Consider the following 26,794-nt stretch of genomic DNA (forward strand, 5'->3'; position numbering starts at 1 on the left):
TTGTGTCTTGACTCAGGATAGCATCTTCCAGAATACCACAGTCCCAGCATGCTGTAAGAATAAGCTTCCCTGCCCTTCCGGCAGTCACTGCATTTTGATATCGAGAGAGAACAGCCACCATCTCCAATTCTTTCCAGTATATTCTTTTACCATCAAAATGATAAGGCTCAAATGCATCCCCAGAGAATATATAAAATAAAATTTAAAAAAAAATCCCAAGATAAATCAACGAGTGAAATTCCAATTGGGAACTTCTGCTTCATGTCAAAATATAACCTGGTTATTTGATATACTAGAAAGCAAGCAAGCAAGAAAGAGAGCAAGAAAGAAAGAAGAAAAGAAAATAAACAGGAAGAAAAAGCTTTCAGTAGATGGTATATGTACACTTCTAAAGGTCCAAGTGAAATGTGACTCAAAAAAAATCATGCATTACCCAGGGAAAAGGGTCTTCTAAGTTCATCACTGCCTCCAAGTATGTGAGGAAATGGTTAAAATTCCCTACTTTGAGTTAGTTCTATTTTCAATTGGCCACAAAAAAATTTAAGAAAAAATACTTTCCCCCTATTTCCCCTTGGCTATTACACTGGAATCCAGAAGCATGGATCATAGAAAATGGGTAGGGGCGGGGTGCGGGGAGGAAAGGAGGTGGGCAGACATTCGGACATTTGTATCGTATCCCTGACACTGTCTCTACCTGAACAGTAGTTCCAACATCTGTGACATCATTTGGCATTCCTGGAACAGAAAACACTTTCTACCATGTGGATACTGGGGACAATGATATCACATTAATGATTGTAGAACTGAATTCTTCATGATAAAATTCCTTATATTTTCTGTAGCGCATAGGCTAATAAAATACCCTTTAACTTTTCAAGGTTTTAAGAATTATTGCCAGCATAGCTTTATAAATCGAAAGAAAAGAAATACAAATAGTGTCTAGAGGCTCAGGGCAAGCCAATATAAAACAGATATTTTCTGTTTAATCCTGTAATGTCTTATTTATACAATGAAGATTTAATTTTCAAATATTTAAACTTGCTTCTGGCTTTTATCTTGCTCTGGGATCAGCCCTCTTTGTTTTACATTTTAAAATGTTCTGGTGGGTTGCCATTACAATATTAACTTGTCTGCCTATTAATTTATTTGTGCATAGTTTTAAACACATCTTTTAAAAATGTAGACATTGTCTGGTTTTGGGGAAATGCGATTCTCCTCTGTATTTGGATATTTTTTCTTCTCAACGCCCAAAGATCTTTCAGTTCTCCCTATGCCTTTGACTTCTCCGGATTTCAAAGTAATGAGGTCCCAAATACTACGAGACAGTCTAGATTGCAAATCTTACAGGCCCACAGAATCCGAAGAAATTCTTGCAGTTGGAGTTCGGATTATTTCGGGTCTGAGAAGCCAAAGAATTGCATTTGTCCATACATTGTGGCAGCTGTTACATGTCCTAACAACAGTGTTACTGAGGTATCTGCTAATGTAAGGTGATAAATAATTATTTTTATAAAATCTGAATCTGAAAAAAATGTTAATCTAAACATTTTAGGTTGCTGAACGAAGAGCCTTTTAGAATATATGTGCACACAAAATACTCACTTGTTTTTACTTTCTACATGGGAACCCAGGCAGAAGTTCTCTGTATGAGGGCACAAATATGTTAATTTACACTGAGGACATTCATTCTTCCAGCTGCCCCGCTTTGATCTTGATCTCTAGCTCTCCTCAGAGCACTCAGTGCTAATTTGTTGTGTAGAACAGTGTCCAGCAATGTGGATTCCTTAATCAGTATTAACTGATAGGAGAAAGGGAAGGTCTATGGTTAAATAAATTTAGAAGAAAATATGTATCAAACAAAACTGAGCAGGTGCTAGAACTTCTCAGAACCTAGAAAACAGCAATGTGCAATTTGAAACTCCAGGAGAGGAAAATATGATATAGAATTTTTCCATTTTTTCCAATGGAATATGCCCTGAGAGAAAGTATGATATGGAGCCTCTTTCCTCTTTATTCACTGCAAATCTGCTCATTATTCAGGTTCATATCCTGTTAAATTTCTTCCATGAGGTTCTTCCCAGTTCCCTCAGTTAAAGGTCATCTCTACCCCATTGGTACGTTATTATCACGCTCTTCAGTTTTCTTCAATTCTCATTACCTTTCTATGCCCCATCACTAAAAAATTTTTTTTGGTGTATGGCGTCTTTGTTCCCCACTAAATCAAAGCATTTTGAGGTAATGGAACATCCACTATTCACCTGTTTTGTTTTTTTTTTCAATAATACCTAATGTAATGCACAGAACTATCTACAAACTCAATAAATACTTGCTGAAAGACTGAAGCCACTTACTTTAAATGTTTACTATTGATTTCAAGAATTCCTCTAGAAAAGAAAATCTCTTTCTTTACCTATTTGAGAATGAGTGGTTTTGACTTTTCTTCTTAAGTACATATTTGTGCCCAATTTAACATTGCTTTTTTTTTTTTTTTTTTTTTTTTTTTTTTTTTTTTTATTTTTGGGACAGAGAGAGACATAGCATGAACGGGGGAGGGGCAGAGAGAGAGGGAGACACAGAATCGGAAACAGGCTCCAGGCTCCGAGCCATCAGCCCAGAGCCTGACGCGGGGCTCGAACTCACGGACCGCGAGATCGTGACCTGGCTGAAGTCGGACGCTTAACCGACTGCGCCACCCAGGCGCCCCTTTTTTTCTTTTCTCTTTTTTTTTTTTTTTTTTTTTTTTTTTTTTTTTATTTATTTTTGGGACAGAGAGAGACATAGCATGAACGGGGGAGGGGCAGAGAGAGAGGGAGACACAGAATCGGAAACAGGCTCCAGGCTCCGAGCCATCAGCCCAGAGCCTGTAACATTGCTTTTTAATGACAGGGAGAGTAGAGTAAATCCCCATAACCAAAACTTCTACTTAAAAAATCCAAACTTGACAAAAATCATGCAAGGTTGTTTTTATTAAGCTTTACGTTTAGATTACAGCTAAGTATTTCAAGCAGGACTTCATTTGACAAGCAGACATGACATTCTAGGAAACATTTCAACAAACTCCAGTGACGTCAAAACTATTGGGAACAGAACACATCTACTCTGCAGTTCAAGGGTGTGTTGAGGACTTTAAGGGGTCATTAGAGAAAGAAGCTACATGGCAACTGGTCCTCTTCTATAACATGATTATTCTGGACAAGTAGCTACAAAGAGAAGCACGTAACTATCACAGAGCTTAGAGAGATCTTGCCTCAAATCCATCCTTTTTATTACCAATAGGACTTGGGGGTCACATATCAGAAGAAAAAGGATTCTTTCAGAATAAGCTACATGTCAAGTTTCCTATGTATAATCTTAATGCTAATACGATTAGCTTACGTTTTAAAACAAAATCAAGAAAAGAACAGTTTTATATTTAAAACCCACTACGATATATTAGCGACTGGAGGAGATGCTTATCCACTGAGGATTCTTTGCTCCACTCTTGTAGTTTCTTTATGAGTTCTTCTGAGAAATTTTCATTGTGACCGCCTTGACCTCTGTGTATTCGTGGAGACCATATTCTCCCCTAGACAGGGGGAAAACCCACAGAATTTAGCACAGCAGTACAATTGTACTAGTCCATGATTTGGTACAAATTTGTTCTTGCCTATCTGGTTAGGGACAATGGAAAATATTTTCTGTGTACAGAAGCATTTCAAATAGTAGCCAGCCAGCCACCCATAAGATATCTGGTCTCACATAAATCCCCTTGTGGGGCAAATTTTCAATTTTTTTTTTTTTTTTTGCATTTTAAATGACCGTGTACATTCTGTTGATTTGCACAGAAATTGTCCAGTTTTGACATTGTTCTATTTGACTATAAACAAACAGTCACCACACAAAAAAAGACGGTTCAGTCCAAGAAGAATTGTATCATTTCTAGTTTAGGTTCAAATAAACAAGACATATTAGTACAAGAGGAGAAGTAGTAATATACAATCACTTGAGTAGTGGAGTAAAACTGTAAATTCAAGTACAGCTTAGCTTAGTGTTTTTACTGTGTGTGATTGGCCTGGAAGTGATAAGGGGCCAAAAAATGGCCAGACTTCTATTTTCATTCTAAAGTGCCCTGATACGGTTTGACACAAAATATTCTCTAGCAGTAGTATTAACAGTATCTCTTGACTTTTGGGAAAACAAAACAAATCCTGACTTTTATTGTTACAGTTTTTCTTCCTCCCTCCCTTCCTTCCTTCCTTCCTTCCTTCCTTCCTTCCTCCCATCCTCCCTCTCTCCCTCCCTTCCTTCTTTCTTTCTTTCTTTCTTTCTTTCTTTCTTTCTTTCTTCTTTCTTTCTGTTTTGTTTTGAAGGGAGAGAAGACAGGGTTCATTGGCCCAATTTCAGACCTTTGGGCTGCTTGTGGGTTTGGGGTTTTTCTATTCAGACAACCACTGCCATTTGCTTCTATAACTCTTAAATCCAAACCAAATGACCAAGAATTAACCTGAGTTAATCAATTAGGATCCTGGTACCCTATTATTGGGTTCATTGAGAGTTCCTACCCATTTTGGAAACTGTGATTTACCCTCTGCTGAAGAAATAACAAAAAGCATTGAGCTTCCTTATTCTCTGGATTATTTTGATGATAGGACTACATCGCATGTACATAGGAACACTCTTAAAATTATAACACTCAGGCACATGCAGGCTTGCAGAAGAAAATGATCTTGATCCTTTTCTACCCCTCCCATCTGGTGAGGTAGACAGGTATGTAGAAGACATCTTTTTCTCTTGGGTAACCTAATCTTCTTACACTGATTATTTTCCTGGGCAATTAAGCTTCTGAAAATACCTTCTAAAAGCTTCAATGAACATGTTCTTCAAAGTAATTAAAGGGCTTAGCCTCAGTTGTCTGAAACCCATTAAGGGATAATATTTTAGTAAGTATTTTGTCTCATAAAGTTAGATAAATTAACCCATGATTTCTGCCAATAGGCTTTCCATTGTATTTTGTTACAGGGACACTTGAAACTCTCAGGAGAGTACTAAGTGTCATTATTGTCATACTCAGGTTGAACTAAGTCCCACTCCGGAGTATTCCAATGCGTAGACATTCCTGTCTATAATATAACACAAAAACATCTGTTTGCATTTCTCGTTATCTTGCCAGTCTATGAGCTACTAGTTTTGTGCTAAATTCCTCAATGTGCCAATCACCTGGGACCTTATTAAAATGCTGATTCTGTTTCAGTAGTAGTATTTCCAACAAACTTACACATGATAACCTTGCTTCTCACCCAAGGTCCACACTGTAGTAATAAGGTACTAGTAAATAAGCTACATCTGTTGTTTTTTGTTTTTTTTTTTCACTCTGTACCCAGAACTGAGCCTGGCACTACTTAAGTAAGCACAGAGGTAATGTTTGTTAGACTGACTTGGTGAACATAATCAAACAAAAAATATTCCTGCGAGCTTGGTTTGTAAGCCCAGTGGTTCACAACAATTTCATGCTCCCCTTTTCTCCAAGGGACAGGAGGAAAGAAAGAGCTTGTGAGGTGCCGAGAACCAATGGAGTTTGCAGTGATATACTAGTAAAGTCACAAGTGACTTATGTTAACTGAAGTGAAAATTAGTACAATTACACACAGGAAGGAATGTCTACCACTTGACTCATTGCAGGGCCAGCACCATGATCTGAGACCCAAAGCCTGGTTTGGGCCCTTCGTATTACCACCACACTGTCTGTGTACCACTATTTTCGGCTCTCTAAGGAATTTGTTCCCAACTGATCAATTATACCTTCCTATCTTTGAGGATAAATTGTAACTGAGCCCTTAGGAGTCGTGTGTGTGAGGTTATTGCTTCAGTAATTCTCTTTAAACATCTTGTAGCAAATGACTTGTTTATTAAGTTCACCAAATTTGGTCTCAAGTAGAAATTAACAGCATCCTCAACTGGAATTTTTGAAGGAAAAAATGACAGACTAACTCTTTTCTTTATATTTATACAGATGTAAAAAGGAATTATCTGTATTCATTTCCCAGAATTTTAAGAAATTACTGAAGTTTAATTCTGACATTCCATGCCCTCCCTTATTTGATTTCTGTATGCCTCAACCATAAAGTTGGACCAAACTATAATCAACAAAATTGACCTATTTGGTCCTTCTTCGTTATTTTGTCCCCTTTGATAGTTTTATCTTCAATATTCCTAGGGAAATGTCTTAGGTAGCTGGGCCAGCCACGAACTCCGCCCTTCAAAATAATCTAACCTTTGTTACAGCTTTTTGTACAAAGTGGTTCTGCCAAAGGACTCTCTAATAATGAATACTGTAAAGAAAAGAAACCAGGGAAGGAAGGAACCATTTGCCGAGTCCTCACCTTGTGACAGAATGCTGGCGAACAGGCACAGGGTGTGTCATTTCACTCTCAAACGACTATCTCAACAGGCTTGCTAACATCGCCATTTTGAATAAGAGGAAATGGAGGCTCCAAAGTTGGACAACGTGAAACAGGCTGCATGGCCAGCAAAAGGTGGAGTTGGGATACAAGTGCAGGTCGCTTAGTGTCCAATTAAGCTTCCTCTACCGGGCCATGCTCCCTTTATATGTTGATCCTTTGTCATTCCACCTCCCCAACGCCATTCTACAGATAGCCATGGCTTTTCACTGCTCTACTAATGAAATGTAAGCCAAGACTTCTTAATCTGTATCCTATTTAACTCTGGTATCATACTCTCCAACTCCACAAATCGTCGCCAGCCATCCAAATTCACAAACCCCTCCACGTGTCACATGTAACGTTGTGTTCAAGAATGCTCTCTTCTCTGCTTACTGACATCCTACATTTGTTTCCTGCCCTAGATCGAGTCCTGTATTTTCTGTAGGGTCAACTGCCAGTAAGTTCTTATCCACTGAGTTATCACAGGGGTTAATACTATAGAATCTTAAGTATGGAAAGGAGCTCGTAGACCTTCTACATCATTCTCCCACTCCTATCCCCACCCACAATTGCTGATTTTACCTGATGGATGAAAATTGTGGAAGATAGAGCCATGCCACGGATGTTATATTCTGGTGGTGCCCAGGTTTTCTGTCCTTCAGTGCTGTGTGCTCTGCATTTTATCCACTCTTCTACCTCATGACTTATGAACTCACAGTTTATGACTATTTACTTCATGTTGTGTATAGGTTATTTTGCACTACTTATCTTTTGACATATTCCTCCTGCCACCACAATTATGTGGAGGATGGGATGTGGCATCATGTTTCTGGGGCTCCTGGGCAAGTACTTAACAAATGTGTATTGAGGAGAAGGATGGATCATTTTATCATCCTTCTTTTTTATTGGTTCTCCAAGGAGATTGCGTCATTTCAATTTCGCTGATTTATTCAAATGACAAAGTAGATGGCTACCTAATGCATTCATGACCTTTAGAAACTGAGACTCATTTGCTTTTGCTATTTACAGAATGAACAGCTTTAACTATGTTTGATTCCATAGGGTTTGTATATGATGTGTCTTTTTGCCGCATGACTTTTAAAATGTGTTGATAAATACAAGAAATGTTTAAGAAATAAAATGGTTAGAATTGTTTGAATAAAATCAACCAAACATTTTGTCACCCCTTTCGGTGTATACACATGTATATGCACATTATAAAAAGTCTATACACCCAAGTTTCTAAAGCAATTAAAGGCTTGTAAATGATTTTGTATATATATTCTGAGCATAGTCATGACTATAAAACATGTCTTCCTTATTAAATTTCCCTTTCAGCTTATATTTTAGTACAAAAAGATAATTAATTGAGGTAATTTAAAATTTTAGATTCCACATCAAAAATATTTCAACACGTGAGAATCACTCTTCTTACGCTGAAAAGCTTTTTGAGATAAAGTCACATGATTTACTTGTTTAAGAGGCATATTTAAATGACTGGAGTGTTCTTATATATTCACACTTCTCACAGTCACCAATTTGTAGTTTCTGCCTCCTTTGTGGAAATGTTTCCCAGATGGATTACATTCTTATATACAGGAAGAAATCGTAAAAGTTGGCATTATTTCAATAACTAAGGTAAAGTGCTTAGCATGGTCCCTTATGAATAGTAGGAGCTTAATATGTTATATTTCCCCTATGCCATCACTTTTTTGCACTCATGGGCTAAATCCAGCTTTTAAAAGCTATTTGACAGTAGGAATTTCCAGGGAAGAACAGAGGTAGGTTTTAATTCAAATAGCAACTATGGATTAATTCCATTGAGTGACAACCATTTTTATCAAGGTAAACATTTGTCTTAATAGAAAGTGGTTCTTACAGTTCTCTTCCATTTCCAGACATCTTGAAACCACCAAAGGGGCACTGGGCAGATACCACGCTATAGCAATTCACCCTGAGGAAAAAAAAGAAGTCTATGTAGATCATACATAACCTATGAAATAACTCCTAAATTTGGAATTTTAGAAATTCAGAAAGCTCTTTAACAACCTTGTTAATTTCAATGTTACATACTCATTGTTATTTAACAAAAAAGCAGTATTATAAATTAGAATGCAGAAGTATAAGTATATGGGTAAGTACTGCCTAGAAAGAAATACAATGGTACAGCTCTGTGTGTAGAGAGCCATTTTGAATGATAATAGGATAGCCAACATAGCATAGGAGAAAGGATATGGTTTGCCAGAGAATGGAGTCTGGTGGGTGGATATTCTTTACTGCCTATATTCATAACCTTTATAATTCTCTTGAGGACTGGGTACTTAACAGGCTAGAATCAGTTATCTTTTGCAATTGTAACATGTATCACATTCCTCAGTTTCCTTTTTTCATTAATTGCTTTCATACAACAGGCCTTGGCAGGAGTTGGATTTCACTATTAATTTGTTTTTTCCTTGCCGTATTTCATAAAATGTTTAAAATTTTTTTTTTCAACGTTTTTTATTTATTTTTGGGACAGAGAGAGACAGAGCATGAACGGGGGAGGGGCAGAGAGAGAGGGAGACACAGAATCGGAAACAGGCTCCAGGCTCCGAGCCATCAGCCCAGAGCCTGATGCGGGGCTCGAACTCACGGACCGCGAGATCGTGACCTGGCTGAAGTCGGACGCTTAACCGACTGCGCCACCCAGGCGCCCCATTTCATAAAATGTTTAAAGATGCTTGTATGAACAAATATAGTTACAAAAACATGAATAATTAGAATTAAAAAAAAAGTTACAGTAGAAAGTCAAGACAAGGAGGAAAGGTTAGAATGTAGTTTCGCAGGACATGAACAATTTGTTTAAATTTCCTGGTGGCCAAAGTCAACAGCAAAATTTAATTACCTATATGATTCTCATTATATATGAGGAAAAATATACTATTTAAAGGAGAAACAATATTTTTAAAGTATTTCCTCTCCTTTGATGTTATTATAATAGGCAAACAACAATGTGACTTCTAAATACATTGTATTACGCGTGAAGTTTGGTTACTAATTTGATCCTGAAATAATATCCACAAATTTCCTCAGTAAAGCATTTACAATCCCGATTCCCAGAGCTCCATATTCTCACTGGACTACAGATTCTCATCCAAGTCTCTCCTTCTGGAGCATAGTTCCTTAAAAAAATGTATGCTTTCAAAAGACAACTTGTCTCAGTTTTGTTTAATTGCCCTTTAAACTGCAAAATAAGATTCCTACTCTGAAATTATGGGTAAAATCCCAGCAACCCTGGGATTCAGTAGTTATCTTGAATACACCATGTGGAAACTATGTCTGGGACAAGGCCAGAACTAGAATTATGCTCTAGAATAAGTAGCAGTAAGAATATGCCTCTGTTTTAATAGCAGAGGAATTCCTGACTGGGGATTTCCATGCCACTGGGCAGAATGATGTCCTAAGCTTCTTGATCCAGCAGGCACATAGCATTCCAAAGTCAAAAACCTGAAACTTGTCTTTGTTGAAAGGTGCCGAAAATGAGTTTAGTCTTTTGACCCTATACTGGAAATGAAACTATTTTAGTTTAAGTAAATGGAGAACTAAGAAATATCCAGTTGGAGAAAACTGCAGTTCAAAACAATCAGCCTGGCCAATTGGTTCTCCTTCCACAGTCCTTTCTTGTTATAAAGAAGGGAGGTTCCAAGCCCACAAATCCTGGCTTTGCCCCTTAGTACCCAGTTGGCACTGGGAAAGGTGTCTGGCTTCTCTAAATATATGCTTTCTCTCTGTACAACGGAAGTGACAATATTTAATTGGGTTATTTCAAGGTATAAGTAAGATGATGCATCAAATATGCTTCTTAGAATGCTTGGTACTGAGTAAGTTTTTAGTGACTGGAGATAATATTCATACATGCATTAGGAATGCTGAATCCTACGAATAATTTTATCGTAGGAAAATCCCACTGTAATCACTATCCTGACTGATTATTGCTTGACTTTAAGCCTCTGAAAGAAAACATCCCATTATAGAAAGAATCAGGCTTTTTGAGCAATTTCTCAGTCCTAGTCCCAGTCCTAGAATCACATGGGAGCTTTGAAAAATACTCTTTAAATAAAAATCCATATTGAATCACAGAGATTGATATAATTGATGGATTTTATGCGCACCACCCCACGCCGAATCAGTTTATTATTTTTAAAGCTCCCCAGATGACTAATGTACAGCTGGGTTGAGAATCACTACTTTAGAGTCTTGAAATAGGTCTGCATCTCGGCGGCCATTTATTGTGTTAGCTTTGATCAATGGCTGAACTTCACTAAACTTCAGTTTTTTCATTGACAAATTGCACAAATTACACAGATTAACAATTGCACAGTTGTTGTAAGGTGAAACGAGATAATGAACGTAAGGAATGCAGAATAATGCCTAGCATAGAGTGTATTAATTAATGGTGACTCTCTTTGATTAGGAAAAAAGATTTCAGAGCTACGGAGAGAGGCAAGGACTGCTTGGCTGTCTCTTAAAGATAAATACCTTTCAATGTCCAGTCGATTTTTAACCTGAGTAGATGTGACTTATCATCAGGAAAGAAAATAAAACTTTGAATGTTGACAAGACTGAGGGAACAAAGTGAGGTTTGGGGAGGGGGGAATTACCAACAAAGCCGTCCAGAGATTGGGGGCTGGACAGAAGTGTAGCAGTTTGTGAGGCATAGGCTTAAAGTATAAAATTCGGAGATATAAATAAAGATATAATATAAATCACAGGGCGCCTGGGTGGCTTAGTTGGGTAAGCATCCGACTTCAGCTCAGGTCATGATCTCACGGTCCATGGGTTTGAGCCCTGCGTCTGGCTCTGTGCTGACAGCTCAGAGCCTGGAGCCTGCTTCGGATTCTGTGTTTCTCTCTCTCTCTCTCTCTCTCTCTCCCCCTCTCCCGCTTGTGCAGCTCTCGCTCTCTTTTTCTCTCAAAATGGGTCTAAATCAGTTAAAAAGGAATAGACACGTTCCTCAAAACTCACTATGTTTTCCCAAATTAAGACCTTCAGACATTTCTAATAATCTTAGAAAAAGAAACTGAAATAAGAATTAAATGTTTTCTGACATAGGGACATTGAATAAATATTGTCCTAGCATTTAATTAACTTGATGAAAGCAGAACTTTCATCTCCTTTGTGTATAGCATAGTGCCAACTACCTAGAAATTAGTAACACTTATACTATATTAGCCAGACAATGAAATATTTTAGGGGAGCTATTTAGGAGGCCAGACAGAAAATACCCTTCCGAAGTTCTTCCAATATAGCAGGTTTTTAAAATTAAAAAAAAATTTTTAAAACAAATTTGATTTTTGTTATTATTTTGTTTTGTATTGTTTTGTTTGTTTTTGGAGTGGTTTGGTTTTTAAGGCAGCAACTGCTTGTCTAATAAGACAGGTGAGTCTAGGAAAAAAAATCAAAAAAAATGAGTCTGAAAAAATTCAAGTTAGGGGCAACTCAAAACAGTAGTATAAGAGCATCCTGAACTTACCTTTTTTCATGGATGCATATGTAAATAACCTAACTTTACACTTAAAGAAACCAAAAAAAAAAAAAAAAAAATGAAGCCTAAAGTTGGTAGAAGGAAGGAAATAATAAAGATCATAGTGGAAATAAATGAAATAGAGACTGGAAAAATGGTAGAAAAGATCTATAAAATTATGAGCATGTTATTTTTTAAAAAATGTTTATTTATTTATTTTGAGAGAGAGAGAGAGAGAGGGAGCCTGTGTGTGAGAGTGGGGAAGGGGACGAGGGAGGATGGGGTGCGGAATCCCAAACAGGATCCACCCTTAGTGCAGAGCCCCAAGTTGGGCTTGAAATCAGGACTGTGAGATCTTGACCTGAGCCAAAATTAAGAGTCAGATGCTTAACCGACTGAGCCATGCAGGTGCCCCAAGAGCATGTTCTTTAAAAAGATAAACCAATTGATAAATTTTACCTAGACTCACCAAGAGCAAAAGAGAGAGATTTAAAAAATAAAATCAGAAATGAAAGAAGAAAAGTTACATCCAGTACCACAGAAATAAAAAAGATCATAAGAAAATACCATGAATTATACACCAATAAATTGACTACTTAGAAGAAATACATAAATTCCAAAAAATATAAATCAGAGTTTTTCAGATTGAATCATGAAGAATAGAAAATCTGAATAGACCAATTATTAATGAGGAAATTAAATCAGTTTTTAAAAAATTCCCAATAAACGTATTTCAGGACCAGACGACTTTACTGGTGAATTCTACAATACTTTCAAAGATTTAATACCTATCATTCTCAAACTCTTTCAAAAACTTAAAGACAAACTATTTTATTAGGCCACCACTACCCTGACACCAAAACCAGACAAGGACACCACCAAAAAAAAAAAAAAAAAAAAAAAAAAAAAAGAATAGAAAATTATAGGCCAGTATCCCTGATGAACATAGATGCAGAATCTCCAACAAAATATTAGCAAACCAAATTCAACGTTTGCATTAGCATTAAAAGAATCATACACCATGATCAAGTGGGATTTATTCCAGGGATGCAAGGATGGTTCAATATCTGCCAATCAAACATCATGATACACCACATTAACAAAATGAAGGGTAAAAATCATATAAGCTCAATAGATGCATAAAAATTTTGACAAAATTCAACATCCGTTAATGATAAAAACTCTCAAAAAGTGAGGATAGAGGGAATATAGCTCAATGTGATAAAAGCCATATATGACAAACCCACAGCTAACATCATACTCAATGGTGAAAAGCTGAAAGTTTTTCCTTTAAGATCAAGAACAAGACAAGGATATCCACTCTTATCACTTTTCTTCAACATAATATTGGAAGCCCTTACCAGAGTGATTAGGAAGAAAAGGAAAGAAAAGCTATCCAAATAGGAAAGGAAGAAGTAAAACTGTCACTACTTGCAGATGACATGATTTTATACATCGAAAACCTTATAGACTTCATGAAAAGACTCTACAAAAATCAGTTGTGTTTCTATACATTAAAAATGAAGTATCAAAAAAGAGAAATTAAGAAAAAATACCATTTATAATTGTATGATAAAGAAAAATACCTAGGAAGAAATTTAACTAAGGAAGTAAAAGACCTGTGTACTGAAAACTATAAAACCCTGATGAAAGAAATAGAAGACATAAATAAATGGAAAGATATTCTGTGCTCATGAATTGTAAGAATTACTATTGTTAAAATGTCCATACTCCCATAAGCGATCTACAGATTTAATACAATTCCTGTCAACATGTCCATGACATTTTTCACAGATACAGAACAAACAATTCTAAAATTTGTGTGGAACCACAAAAGATCCTTAAAAGCCAAAGCAATCTTGAAAAAGGAAAACAAATCTGGAGACATTAGTCTCCTCAATTTCAAACTATACTACAAAGCAATAATAATTAAAACAGTATGGTATTGGCATAAAAACAGACACACAGATCAATGGAACAGAATAGAAAACCCCCAAATAAGCCCATGCATGTATACTGAATTGATTTATCGCAAATGAGGCAAGAACGGACAATGGGAAAAGGACAGTCTCTTCAATCAGTGTTGTTGAGAAATACATGCAAAATACTGGCTCTAGGCCACTGTTGGGCACCATACACAAAAAATAACTCAAAATAAATTGAAGACTTAAATTAAGACTTGAAACCATAAAAATATTAGAAAAAAACATAAGCAGTAAGCTACTTCAGTCTTGGTAATAAATTTTTGAGTCTGACTCTACAAGCAAAGTCAACAAAAGCGAAAGTAAACAAGTGGGGACTACAGCAACATAAAAGACTCAAGCGTCGCAAAGGAAACCAAATGAAAGGAAACAAAAGGAAAGTCCACCGAATGGGAGAAAGTATTTTCAGATCATCTATCTAATAAGAGATTGACATCCAAAACACATAAAGAACTCATGCAACAAACAATCAAAAACCAGACAGTCCAGTAAAAAAATAGGGGAGATGATCTAACTAGACATTTTTCCAAAGAAGGTATGTAGATGGACAACAGACACATGAAAAGAGGCTCAACCTCCCTAATTATCGGGGGAATGCAAATCAAAACCGCTGGAGATATTGCCTCACACCTGTTAGAATGACTAGTTTCAAAAACGATAAGAAATAACAGTATTGGTGAGGATGTGAAGAAAAGGGAACTCTCTTGTGCTTTTGGCGAGGATGTGAATTGGTGGAGCCACTATGGAAAACAGCAGAGAGATTCCTCAAAAGATTGAAAATAGAACTACCATATGATCCAGCAACTCTACTTCCAGGTATTTATCTAAAGAAAATAAAAATACTAGTTCGAAAAGACGTATGTGCCCCTATGTTCATTGCAACATTATTTGCACTAGCTAAGATATAGAAACAACCTAAGTCCTCGTCAACAGGTGACTGGATAAAGATGTATACGTATATAAAACGGAGTACTACTTAGCCGTAAAAAAAGGGGATCGTGCCATTGGTGACAACACGGATGGACCTTGAAGGTATTATACTAAGTAAAATAAATCTGAGAAAAAACAAATACTGTAAGATTTCACTTACATTTGGAACTTTAAAAAATCCAAACAAAAGAAGACTTATAGATACTGGTGGTTGCCAGAAGGGCAGGGGTTTGGGGCGTGGAAGATATATGTGAAGGGGGGTCAAGATGTGCAAACTTCCAGGCATAAAATAAATAATTCATGGGGATATGATATACAACATGGCAACTCTAGTTCATAACTTTGTATTGTATATTTGGTAAAGTTGCCAAGACAGTAAATCTTAAAAGTTCTCACCACAAAAAAAAAAAAATTAATTTTGTATAGTGACTGATGATAACTAGGTTATTGTCGTGATCACTTTGCAGTGGATACAAATATCAAATTATTGTGTCGTATGCCTGAAACTAATATAATGTGAATACCTCAAAAATAAATAAGTAAATAGAGAAACAAAAACGTTCAAAGTAACATGTTAACGCACTTAACAGTGAAAAGGCAAGATGATGTAGATTTGACTTACCACACTGTCCCAGCCTGCAGAGTGGAGGAGACTGTTATGGCTTTATCCACATCTTTGGTAAAGATCCCTGCTGATAAGCCATAAAGGGTATTGTTTGCTCTCTTGATCACTTCATCTAAAGATTTAAATTTCATGATTTGCTGCACTGGTCCAAATATCTATACCGTAAAAAGAAAATGAATGAAATAAATCAGAGTAGCAGGTGAAAACTAAATGTTTTACATGGTATTGTAGTTTTATTCCCCTACAAACTATCCCCGATCAAGATTTTATTTTGTATTTTAAAATTTAGGAATCAAAATGGTAGGTCCTGGGATGGCAGGTAAGGACAGGCAATGGTCATGGGTTAAATTCCCTTTGGAACAAAATGGAGCACAGATAAATAAGGCAATATTTATTTTCTTGGTGTTGGAATTAGACTTCCAAGACTTACCGTTGCGTAGAAAGTTACTAACTTTGAGTTTCTTTTACCTTTAGGAATGTGTTATATTCTCTCTCTTGTTTTCTTCATCATCCAAATCACTACCTAAACAGTAAACCCAAGAAACCAATACTTGTTCTACTGGATAAATGAGTAAAGCAACAATGGATAATAATTATAATTATTTGTCTTAGCTATCAGTGTACCGCCAACTGAAATCTATTGGTCTTAGGTCTTTTCACAATCAGTCAAATTAGGTGAAACAACATGAATTTTTGTTCAGCTCCTACTCTTCGGCCAAATCTTATGCAATTCACATATACCAAACCATATAGTCTATTACTGAAAGAGCTTAAACCTTCAACCACTAACCAAAACATGGTTTCATTAACAACGACCATAATCACAGGATAGGAAACAAAAATCACAGTTTGCTCATTCAAGCCTAAACTACTCTTTCACTTTTGCTGGATTCTCTAGTTAGCTCAGCCCGAAGTCAACTTATTCTTTATCTCCTCCCCAGATGGGAGAAAAGCGACTGAGTTTTCTCTTAAAACTTAAACTCCTGTATTATGTTTCTATAAAGCATATATTAAAACTAAAGGAAGAGGGGTCCTTCGGAGTGTTATGAGAATTTTCTGGGAAATGGAAATCAGGGGAGGCAAAGATCAGTGTTCATCACTGACCTAAGTATTGGGAGTTGGGGGCTACCATTCCACAGAGGCTGAGTGCAAATCCTAAGGCTGTGAATCTAATTATAATACCGTAACCTGGGAACCAGATATATAGCAGCAACCGTAATAAGTATGTTAATATCTTACATAATTTTAATTGAGTACAGCACGTGGCTCAAGTCTTCTTTGAAACAAGCAAAGCTACTCTACTATGTATATTATAGGGACACAATAAATGCGTCCTGGATTGAATGGTGTTTTACTTTGTTCTTTCCCATGGTATGCAAGAACGGCAGTTCTAATAAGACAAATATTTGTCAACACACGCAAAAATTATATGCAAATAAATGCAAAAAATCAGTGGAGGGCTGAATTGATGTGGAGAAACTGTTTGGTTATCCGTATGCATCTGTTTTGTTATGGTTTATTTTTCCTATTTGTTTACCGTTTGCAAATCTGATTCTGCACTTCCCCTCTTCCTTGATAGCATTTTGGGGGGTAGAGAAAATAACTCTCCCAGATTCTCTATTGTATCACAAACATGAAATACAAGTTCACTGAATGAAAAGATTCTGATTCAGTATGTTTGAGTTGGCAGGGCCTTGCTGCTGTAATGCATATTGTGTAACACCTTCGTAGCCCAAAGTCAATGAATCGATCTCTGGATTTGCTAAAACCCCTCTCTCCATGAGGTAGATTATTCATAATTCCCAAGTGCAAATTAGCCTTTCCTAGTTACATATCATATCTCTGGATAATATCTTCTTGATGTCAATTGGTTTGTGCTCACAAAATATTTAGCTGAAATATATTTGTCTAGGAAAATTACGAAGTGTAAGAGCTGAAAACAGGGCCAAGAACATAGGGAAGGTAAGGAGTAATGTAGGGGACGAACGTTGTTTTCGATTATACGGATGGCTTTTATGTGGAAAAGGGCAGAGTGCAGGTATGAGGCCAATAGATAGAACATAAGAGGAGGGATTCGTAGGCCGCCAGAAGCAGAACTTTCTAATGCTTAGCATTGTCTAAACATGGAAAAGCCTAAGAAATAATGAGTTACCCATTGATGGATTTGTTTAAAGAGACACTGGCTGGCCATTAGTCAGGAGCAAACGGATGGACATAGTGGAGATTGGAGAGGTGGGCTTAAGAGATCCTTCTAGTTTGATGAAGCTATCTACAATTCTGTAACAGTAAGAAGTCACCTAAGCTCTTTGCATCTTAATTACCTCATTTATAAATTTGACTTTTGGCTTAAATCATTCGTAATGTTCCTTGTAACATTCACATTCTATCACCTTTTAGCAGAAAGTTTCCCACATGCTCCATGGGGTTCTACAATGTCCGGTTAAGTGGAATTGGATGGATAACGAAGCTGGTATGAGCAAAAGTAGGTCACAGTAGAAAGAGCGGGGAACGGGGGTCATGAGAATCGGCTGTACTCCTAAGCTGCCTTTAGCTAGCCATGTGACCTACCCCTTTCTGCTCCAGAACTTAGGTTTTTCATTTACTATTTAGGACAAGAATCCCAAATCATAGTTGAGTCTGTGGATCAAAGGCAAACTCAAGACCCAGAACACATAACAATACAAAAAGGTTCAAAAAAGTTTGACATGTTATATTCATAGGGGTAATAAAATATGTATAATGTGTAGACGCTGAAAACAACTACCATGTCGTTACTTAGGAAAATTCTTGGACCGAAATATTATGTTTAATTTTATTTAATAACCAGTCATAACAATGTAATATAGGAATTACACACTTTATAAATGCCCTGAGGTTTTTATTAGAAAAATACTACCACTCTAAATAGGTGAAAATAATAAAAGAGAGCATTTGTTTCTGGGAAGAAAAGACTAAAGAAAAGAATATAATAATACTCCTCTCAAGAGGTTGATGTGAGAATGAAATGAGAATATTTTACATTATAGTAAATATTTTATATTTATTTATAAAAATATATTTATATACACTAAACTTTATAAAAATAAATACAAATGTCATAAATATAAATATGTATTGATGATATAAATAAAATATTTATATTTAATATATTTCATAGGAACATATTTATGTTTTATATTGGTCCTGATAAGTCACTTAGCACTATATCTGGCATATAATAAGTAATCACTAAATGGTTCTAATTATTAAAACAAACAAAACTATAGACCAATATCCCTCAGACTAAAGACGAATATCAACCACAGCAAAGGTTCTTGAAAAGCATTAACAAATAGTATTCAGCAATACATACAAAGAATTACACACCATTACCAAGTGAGATTCATTCCAGAGATGTACGGCTGGTTCATTATTCAAAAATCAATTAATATAATACACCACATTGGTAGAGTGAAGGAAAAAAATACCGCATAATCATCTCAGTTAACACAGAAAAAGCATTTGACAAAACCATTCTCCTTTGGCTCTCAACAAATTAGAAGAAAGGCACTTCCCAAACCTGATAAAGGGCATTTACGAAAATCTCACAGCTAACATCACATTCAATGGCAAAGACTGAATGCTTTTCCCCCTCGATAGAGAACAAAGCAAAGGTGTCCGCTCTTGCTACTCTTATTCAACATAGTGCTAAACAGCTAAAATCAAAAACAATCGCAACATTAATGTGAGTGAGGGTGCAGGGAAACTGGGTTGCTCATACATTGCTAATGGGAACGTGAAAGTGTTCAGACACTCTGGAAACCAGTTTGCCAGTTTCTTTAAAACTTCCGTCTAGGGGCGCCTGGGTGGCTCAGTCGGTTAAGCGGCCGACTTCGGCTCAGGTCATGATCTCACGGTCCGTGAGTTCGAGCCCGTGTCGGGCTCTGTGCTCACAGCTCAGAGCCTGGAGCCTGTTTCAGATTCTGTGTCTCCCTCTCTCTGACCCTCCCCCGTTCATGCTCGGTCTCTCTCTGTCTCAAAAATAAATAAACGTTAAAAAAAAATTAAAACAAAAAAACAAAAAAACAAAAAAAACTTCCGTCTACCATACGGCCCAGTAATTGTACTCCTGGGCATTCATCCCAGAGAAAGGAAGACTTAGGTTCTCACAAAAACATGCACACCCATGTTTATAGCAGCGTTATTCATAGTAGCCCCAAATGGAAAACAATCCACATGTTCTTCTGTAGGTGAATGGTTAAATGGCGGTACATTCATACAACAGAGTACTACTCTGCAGTAAAAAAGAACAAACTATCCTTACATGCAACGACGACGTAGTTGAATCTGTAGAAAGTTAAGCGGAGTGAGAAAAACACCAAAAAAGCCAATCCTGAAGGGTTGCATGGAGAATGAATCTATTTATGTAAAATTCTTGAAACAACAAAGTAATAGAAATGGAGAACAGATAAGTGGTTAAGGGAACGCCTAGGGTGAAGGACAGTGTGGTGTAGGAGGCACATGGATTTGACTCGAAAGGAAACATGAAGGATTTATGTGGTGAGGAGACGTTCGGTGTTTTGCCTGTTTCAATGTCAACATACCTGCTGTAATGTTATGCTATAGTTGTGCAAGATGTTCCCATTTGAAGGAGACAGGGTAAAAAGCACATGGGACCCGTCTGCATCATTTCTCATAACAGCAGTTGAATCTCCAATTACCTCAAAATAAGAGGCTTAATTTTGTTTCAAGTATTTTTTTTTTTTTTTAATTCTAGCTAAAGTATAGTGTATATTAGTTTCAGGAGTAGAATTTAATGTTCATCACTTACCTATAACACCCAGTGCATATCACAATTAAGTGCCTTCATTAAAAAAAAAAAAAATCCTGCCTATCTGGGGCACCTGGGTGGCTCAGTCGGTTAAGTGTCCAACTTTTGACGCAGGTCATGATCTCATGGTTCGTGAGTTCGAACCCCGTGTCTGGGTCTGTGGTGGCAGTGCAAAGCCTGCTTGAGATTCTCTCTTTCTGCCCCTCCAAACTCTCTCACTCTTTCTCTCTCTAAATAAATAAATAAACTTAAAAAAATTTTTAAAATCCTTCATATCATGTAATAATAATCAATCCAATAATCTTCAAATATATTATTTCCAGAGGAGAAAAAGGAACAATGAAGATGAAGTTTTCTTCATCTCTCAGGCTGTGGAAGAATCACCTAGAAGTTATTAAGCATCCTGATCTGCCCTTGGCTGGAAACTCTTGGCCAGCTCATGACTCCCTTACTATTTTGAGTCTTGATCACAAATAAACGTTTATCGGTAACAGAAATGGAAAGTTACATGCAAACCAGTAACGATGTTCAAAGAACTGAGAATTTTAAAGGGACACTTTGTACCCACACACGTAGAGAAAACTTGGCAACAAAGGGAACAGAGCAGGATGAAAGCATTTACCTCCTCTTTGGCGATGCGCATCTCGTCTGTAACATTAGAGAAAACTGTGGGCTGGATGAAGTAGCCTTTATTCCCCCAGGGGCCTCCACCGCATTCCAATTTGGCCCCTTCTTTCTTCCCACTCTCAATGAGGTCAAGTATTTTTTCATATTGTTCCTTGTCAATCTATTTGAAAAATATCATACGGAGCGGAAAATAAGTGAATGAATTAAGAAAGCAAGTTTATGGAAGTAATACATCACCCAGCCTGTTAATGAGGGCTTCAAAATGCTCGAATATTGTTATGAAGTCAAATATCCTATCAAAATAGCTGACAGAGGCTCAGATTAATTCTTTGTTTATTCTCCTGACTTTTCTGGAAAGAACACTTAAAGATAAATATTTGTATTTAGTATCTGATTTATAGTTACATAAGAAAAGCACATGATCACTGCAAACAAGTGTTATTTATTTACATTATTTATGTATTTATCCTGGAAAAATGCCTGTTCATAGTCAAACATACTTACTTGACTACTGTAGTCCAAAGTGAAATAAAGAGTGAAAGGAAAAAAGAACTTTGGGAATGGGTTTAATTAAATATGGCAATTGGCAAGCAGATGTTTTGGGACTTTGCCGATCCCTAGACCTCTCTTTGGTTCTCCTCATTCCTATCTCCTCTGGCCAGATCCATGCTGACCACAGTCTGGTCATCCTCTTCAGTTCAGGTCCCTCTCAGCAGGTTAAGGTTTAGTTTTAAAGGAAAAAGATTAGGGGCGCCTGCCTGGCTCAGTCGGTTAAGCATCCAATTTCAGCTCAGGTCACAACTTCAGCTCAGGTCATGACTTCGGCTCAGGTCATGATCTCACGGTTCGTGAGTTAGAGCCCCGTGTATCTGTGCTGACAGCTCGGAGCCTGAAGCCTGCTTCGGATTCTGTGTCTTCCTCTCTCTCTGCCCCTCCCCTTCTCTCTCTCTCAAAAATAAACAAACGTTATTAAAAAATTTTAAAGGAAAACGATTGAAGATCCAGGAGTCAAGTGGGGGGGGACCCTCTTGCTAGCTCAACTTGTCTTTTCTCACTACTTAAAAAGTGTTGCTCTTTATCATCTTTTACCCTGCAATCTCCCCCATCTTCTAAATCCCAGAAAAAGGTTTCAAAGACCTCTGACCACACAAACCAGCTCCCATATCCAATTAGATTATGTGCTATCTGAAACCAGAAAAGGTTTTCTAAAATCTGGCACAATATTCGGTACGACGTTGCTCAATCCTCCGTAGTGCACGATATTTAATTGAATAGTCTCCAAAGAAAACGTTCTTTCATTTCCAGCAAATTAAGGAAGTCGTAGGGTTGGTTTAAGAACTGTTGGTTTGATATTTAAATTGCTGCATAATATCTTCTACAGCCAGACTAAGTGGTGCTGTTAGTTCTGCCTGGTGAAAATATTCTGGTTTGTCAGCAAATAACCAAGCATCCGTGTGTCTCCGTGCAAAGCTTCCCTGGCCTATTCCAAAATATTCACTTGTCTGTGGCCTCAAAACAATCATGATTGTTATGGCCCTAAGCCATAACCTTTCCCTGCCTATGACCAGAGTGGGTACTTGGTGACCGTGCTAGTCTGGCTTATGCACTGGGAGGTAAAGGCTGAAAGGATTTGACTATTGGAAGACTTCGATGGCCAATAACCTCTAAAAATATAGGAATTCATCTTTTACTGGCTGGCAAATGACAATGTGGTTCTCTAACCAGCAACTTTAGCATTACTTGGTGGCGAAAATGCATTTCTCAGGCCTCACCCAAAACCTACTGTGTCAGAATTGGCCTTTTTAACAAGATCCTCTGGTGATTCAAATGCACAGGAAAGATTGGGAATGTTGCATTAGAGCTAGGCCTAGTGAGGGAAGTTTTCAGTTATACTTCGGGACATACTCAGTTGAGTCCCGCTGATTTTGATCCACCATACATACTAATCTTCCTCAGAAGGTTTCAGACTGGCCATATCTGAATTTGGCTCTCCTTTTGGCCCTCAGGAACTTCTCAATAATGCTAGGATGTAGCAGGGGCTCTCTACTGTGCGATGGGCCGTTAGCCCATGGGCTAGTCTGTGAAATGTAATAGGGCATGGCGTTGTAATAGCCTCAGAGTATACATTTTGATGTGTTTGCGCAAATTCTCTCATTCCTTAGGGTTCGTGGGCTGAGAAAGAAGACAAAGGGGGAAATGACACGGACACATCCTTCAACTTATTTGGAGACCATAGATCAACAAAAGCAATGAGAGCAGATATATGGAGTTATTGATCTGTGATAATAATTGTCACCACAGTTGTAAATGGGAACCTGCAATTCTCATTTATTTAACAGACATTTGAGCATGTACTGTGAACCAGACAATTAGATAGATGCTTTATATAGATTATTGCATTTCACTGCACAATGACCCTACAAGATTGGTGTTACTACTCCCATTTTACAGATGAGAAAACAGAGCCTCAGGGAGGTTAGATTTTAAATCCAACCTCGATTTCCAAAGCCCATCTCTCCGCATTAAGACAAATGCAACTGTGCTGATAATGTTACAACATTTAATATTGGTATCATTACTTCTTTTTCAAATGAAAATATAGACATTTCCAGGTGTTTAAAAAGGCACATTTTGGGCTGTGAAATCAAATTGGAAAATCACTTTACCCATTAAGAAATTTATATATATGTATATATAATACACTGTACACATATGTATATATGTGTGTGTATATATGTAATATGTATTTACATATACTTGTATCTATAAATGTACTTAGTGCATAAATGTCTCTTTCTGTAAGTTTTGTCTTATAACAACAGATATTTTTAAGGGTGAAGAAGTTTCAAGGCCTTTTCAGTCTTCTCAAAAATCTACTTATTCTACTTACTCAGTAAAACTTGCGATGAAAATCTATTTGCTTATAGAGATTAAGGCCTCATATTAAGCAGTTAGATCACTGTTTACTTAAGATTCTATGAATAGGAATTTTCTTAAAGTCTATTTTAACTCCCTTCTCTTAGGAAGAATGAGGTATTCTAGATCAATTTTTGAGCCTCTGGTTGAATTGCACGGATCCCCCAATGGGAGAGTGTATTGCCCAACAATGTTTAATATTAAGTATCTTACATATTCTATTCTCTTCATTTCCCCTTTCTTTCCTTCCCTGTTCCTCTTTAGATCTATCTATCTATCATCTATCTATCAATACATCAAATGGGAAACATGCTTTACTTTTACATAGCTAGGTAGTCATTTATAGAGAGAAATAATCAAACTGAAAGCTTAGAATCCCATCCTTCTTTTAGAATTGGAGACCAAATCAAAATCAAATTTATTATATGTCTTGGCATCCATTTGAAAACCTACCTAATATGAGCAAAATCATCAATTCTATGTACTCATTAACTCAAAGATAAAAACAAAACACATGTGATTGAGATAAATCAATGTATTACTTCATTTGCCAGCTGAGTTATTTTAGGGCTTTTAGGTTTCAATACCTGGCATTGTCTAAATCCTGAGATTTTCCTACTTGGCTATCTTGCATGAGCAGAAGAACCCAAAACATCCTTTTAACCTTTCCAGACTGTAAACTCCATGAGGTCAGGTATCATATCCTCCTTGTTCCTTTTGGCTTTGCCAGGTACTTATCCCAGTAAATTCAGTATTTTGGTAAACCACATTTATTTTTGGTTTAGTAAGTTAAGATTAGTGTTTGCTTCAAATCAACAGCATGGAACAGTGTATAACTTTTAGTGTGAAAGAATAGAGACTCTAAGCTTAATGTCTAGACTCTAGAGAAGGATTTCTAAACAGCAGCCTTATTGGCATTTTATGGCAGATAATTCTTAGTTGTGGGGCTCGCCTGTTGCATTGTAAGATGTTTTATAGCATCTCTGGCCTCTACCCTCTACTAGATACCAGTAGAAACATCCCCTTTCCCAACTGAGAACCACTGCTCTACATCAAGGTCCCAGAAGGTTGGAGTAAATTTAGAACCAAAGATCCAGGAGCTTGCATAACAGACAATGAACAGGAAGGAAGGAAAGGGCAAAGATAGCTTTTGGACAAGAACAAGACTCTCATGTTGATAATGGGTCTAAGAAGACAGAAAAAACTGGGAAGCCTAGGGTTGTTGGAGAACTAGGGTTCTCCACCTAAAATGAGAAGTTTGTCACAGAGCCAGGAACTCAGGACCTTCTAGGACACCCAGGCCACCATTAGAAGGCCAATCAGAGTAACTGAAGACTGGAGAGAGTTTAGAGGTATGCTTCCTGCCCACATCTGTGGGATGTAAACTGAGAAAAAGGACTGACTCAGAGGAAGATATAAATGATAGGACTGTATACAAACTTCCAAAGTGGACGGAGACCACATACGGGAATCAAGAGGTGTGCAGGTGGGGAAAAACAAGAAACCTACAGCATTTGTTGTTTCTCCTCACATCTTTCATTTCCGACATGCTTCTAAACTGTTTCAAGACATGAAGAGGGGGCAACACACAAGAAAGGATGCTTTCTTTAAATCGGGTGCTGTATTTATTTATTTATTTATTTATTTATTTATTTTTGTTAAATACCAAACTGATACAGTATTGTCACCTAGGAAGATCTGTGGCAAGGAAATAATCTTATTCAGTAATAAGTAAGCCTGAAGAGGGCACTTTATTCTTGTCCTCTGTGAAGGCTATTCCTTCCATTTTATACTCACTTGAGGGCCTTGGCTGACTCCTGGGGTCAGAGGATTTCCAAGAACGTATTTTTTAGCCCGTTCAACACTCCTTCGAACAAACTCATCATAAATTGATTCTTCCACAAAGAGTCTGGATGCAGCTATGCAACACTGGCCTTGGTGGTAGAATAATCCATGGTGGGAAAATTCAATGGCATTATCCACTGCAAAGAAGACGCTCACATTGAAGAAGAGTTATTTTCCAAAGGTTACATATTTTTATACATATCTGTCAGAGGCAATATGGTGGTGTAGAAAACTTATGAGTTGCAGAGTCAGACATAAATTCAATACATCCCACCTCTTATCATCCAGGTGACAAATTACCTTTTCTAATCCTCTCTGTGATATGGAAATGATAGCAAAAAATATAGAATCTAAAAAAAATTGTGGTTATTATTACAATTTTGATATAGGTATTACCAAGAATATAGAAAGTGTCACAAGATCCAATCCCACTGCAAACGATTTTTATAAATATCTCCATTTATACTTAGTTAGGTGACTATGAATATTTCAGGCTCCAAGTTTTAACTATATGACAAAGAAAATATGAACTATCAATTGCATTAAATAACTTAAAAATATTTTTAGACACCCTGATCAATAGGAAAAGTGTTATTTCTGAAAAAAATTGATATCCAGAATCATTCACCAAGCTTTAGAACCCTGTTCCAGAAAAAACATTCTCCAACTTTATTTAAAATATACTGTATTATTTCATATATGCCTCTAAGCTCTTCTTCCCTATGTATTTGAGATGGTAGAATGGGTCTTGAAAGGGAGGAAAAGGTTGCGTCATTATTAAGTCCTAAACAACCTGAAGAAAGTTTTCTCTGCATTTTAATTTTTTAAATGCTGAAGACTTAATTGAACATATGTCAGTCGAGTGCTGTTGTATTTCTTTTGTGAACTAACCACACCTACTTACGTTGTAGTGGAAACAGTTCACAGAAAGGTTTGGTAAAAATCAGGAATCTCGTTTGTAGACTATATAATAAGGTAGTGTGGTCTGAAAAGCTTCAGTTACGACCACATTCAGCCATTTTTGTTCATTGCCACATACCTCAACTGCTAAAGAAAGAGCTAGATGAATGCTTGACAACCTATTTCTGCTAATTGACATCCATTTAGAAAATAACTATGGGATTTTACTCGGTAATA

General features: G+C 36.9%; 1 protein-coding gene across 1 annotated transcript in view; it reads right to left on the reverse strand.

Moving 5' to 3' along the window:
• Positions 1 to 2,948: 2,948 nt before the first annotated feature.
• ALDH1A1 (aldehyde dehydrogenase 1 family member A1) overlaps positions 2,949 to 26,794 on the reverse strand; it is a 59,096-nt gene continuing 35,250 nt past the window's right edge. The window contains exons 9-13 of the mRNA XM_060610060.3: positions 25,610 to 25,794; positions 20,892 to 21,056; positions 15,457 to 15,614; positions 8,299 to 8,373; positions 2,949 to 3,565 (exon numbers count right to left, since the gene is read on the reverse strand). Coding sequence (XP_060466043.1) covers positions 3,493 to 3,565; positions 8,299 to 8,373; positions 15,457 to 15,614; positions 20,892 to 21,056; positions 25,610 to 25,794 — 656 coding nt within the window. The 3' untranslated portion in view covers positions 2,949 to 3,492. The remainder of the gene's footprint in view (positions 3,566 to 8,298; positions 8,374 to 15,456; positions 15,615 to 20,891; positions 21,057 to 25,609; positions 25,795 to 26,794) is intronic.

Source organism: Panthera onca, chromosome D4 (genome assembly GCF_046562875.1).
Source record: "Panthera onca isolate mPanOnc1 chromosome D4, mPanOnc1 haplotype 2, whole genome shotgun sequence".
In the NCBI taxonomy this organism is placed as follows: domain Eukaryota; kingdom Metazoa; phylum Chordata; class Mammalia; order Carnivora; family Felidae; genus Panthera; species Panthera onca.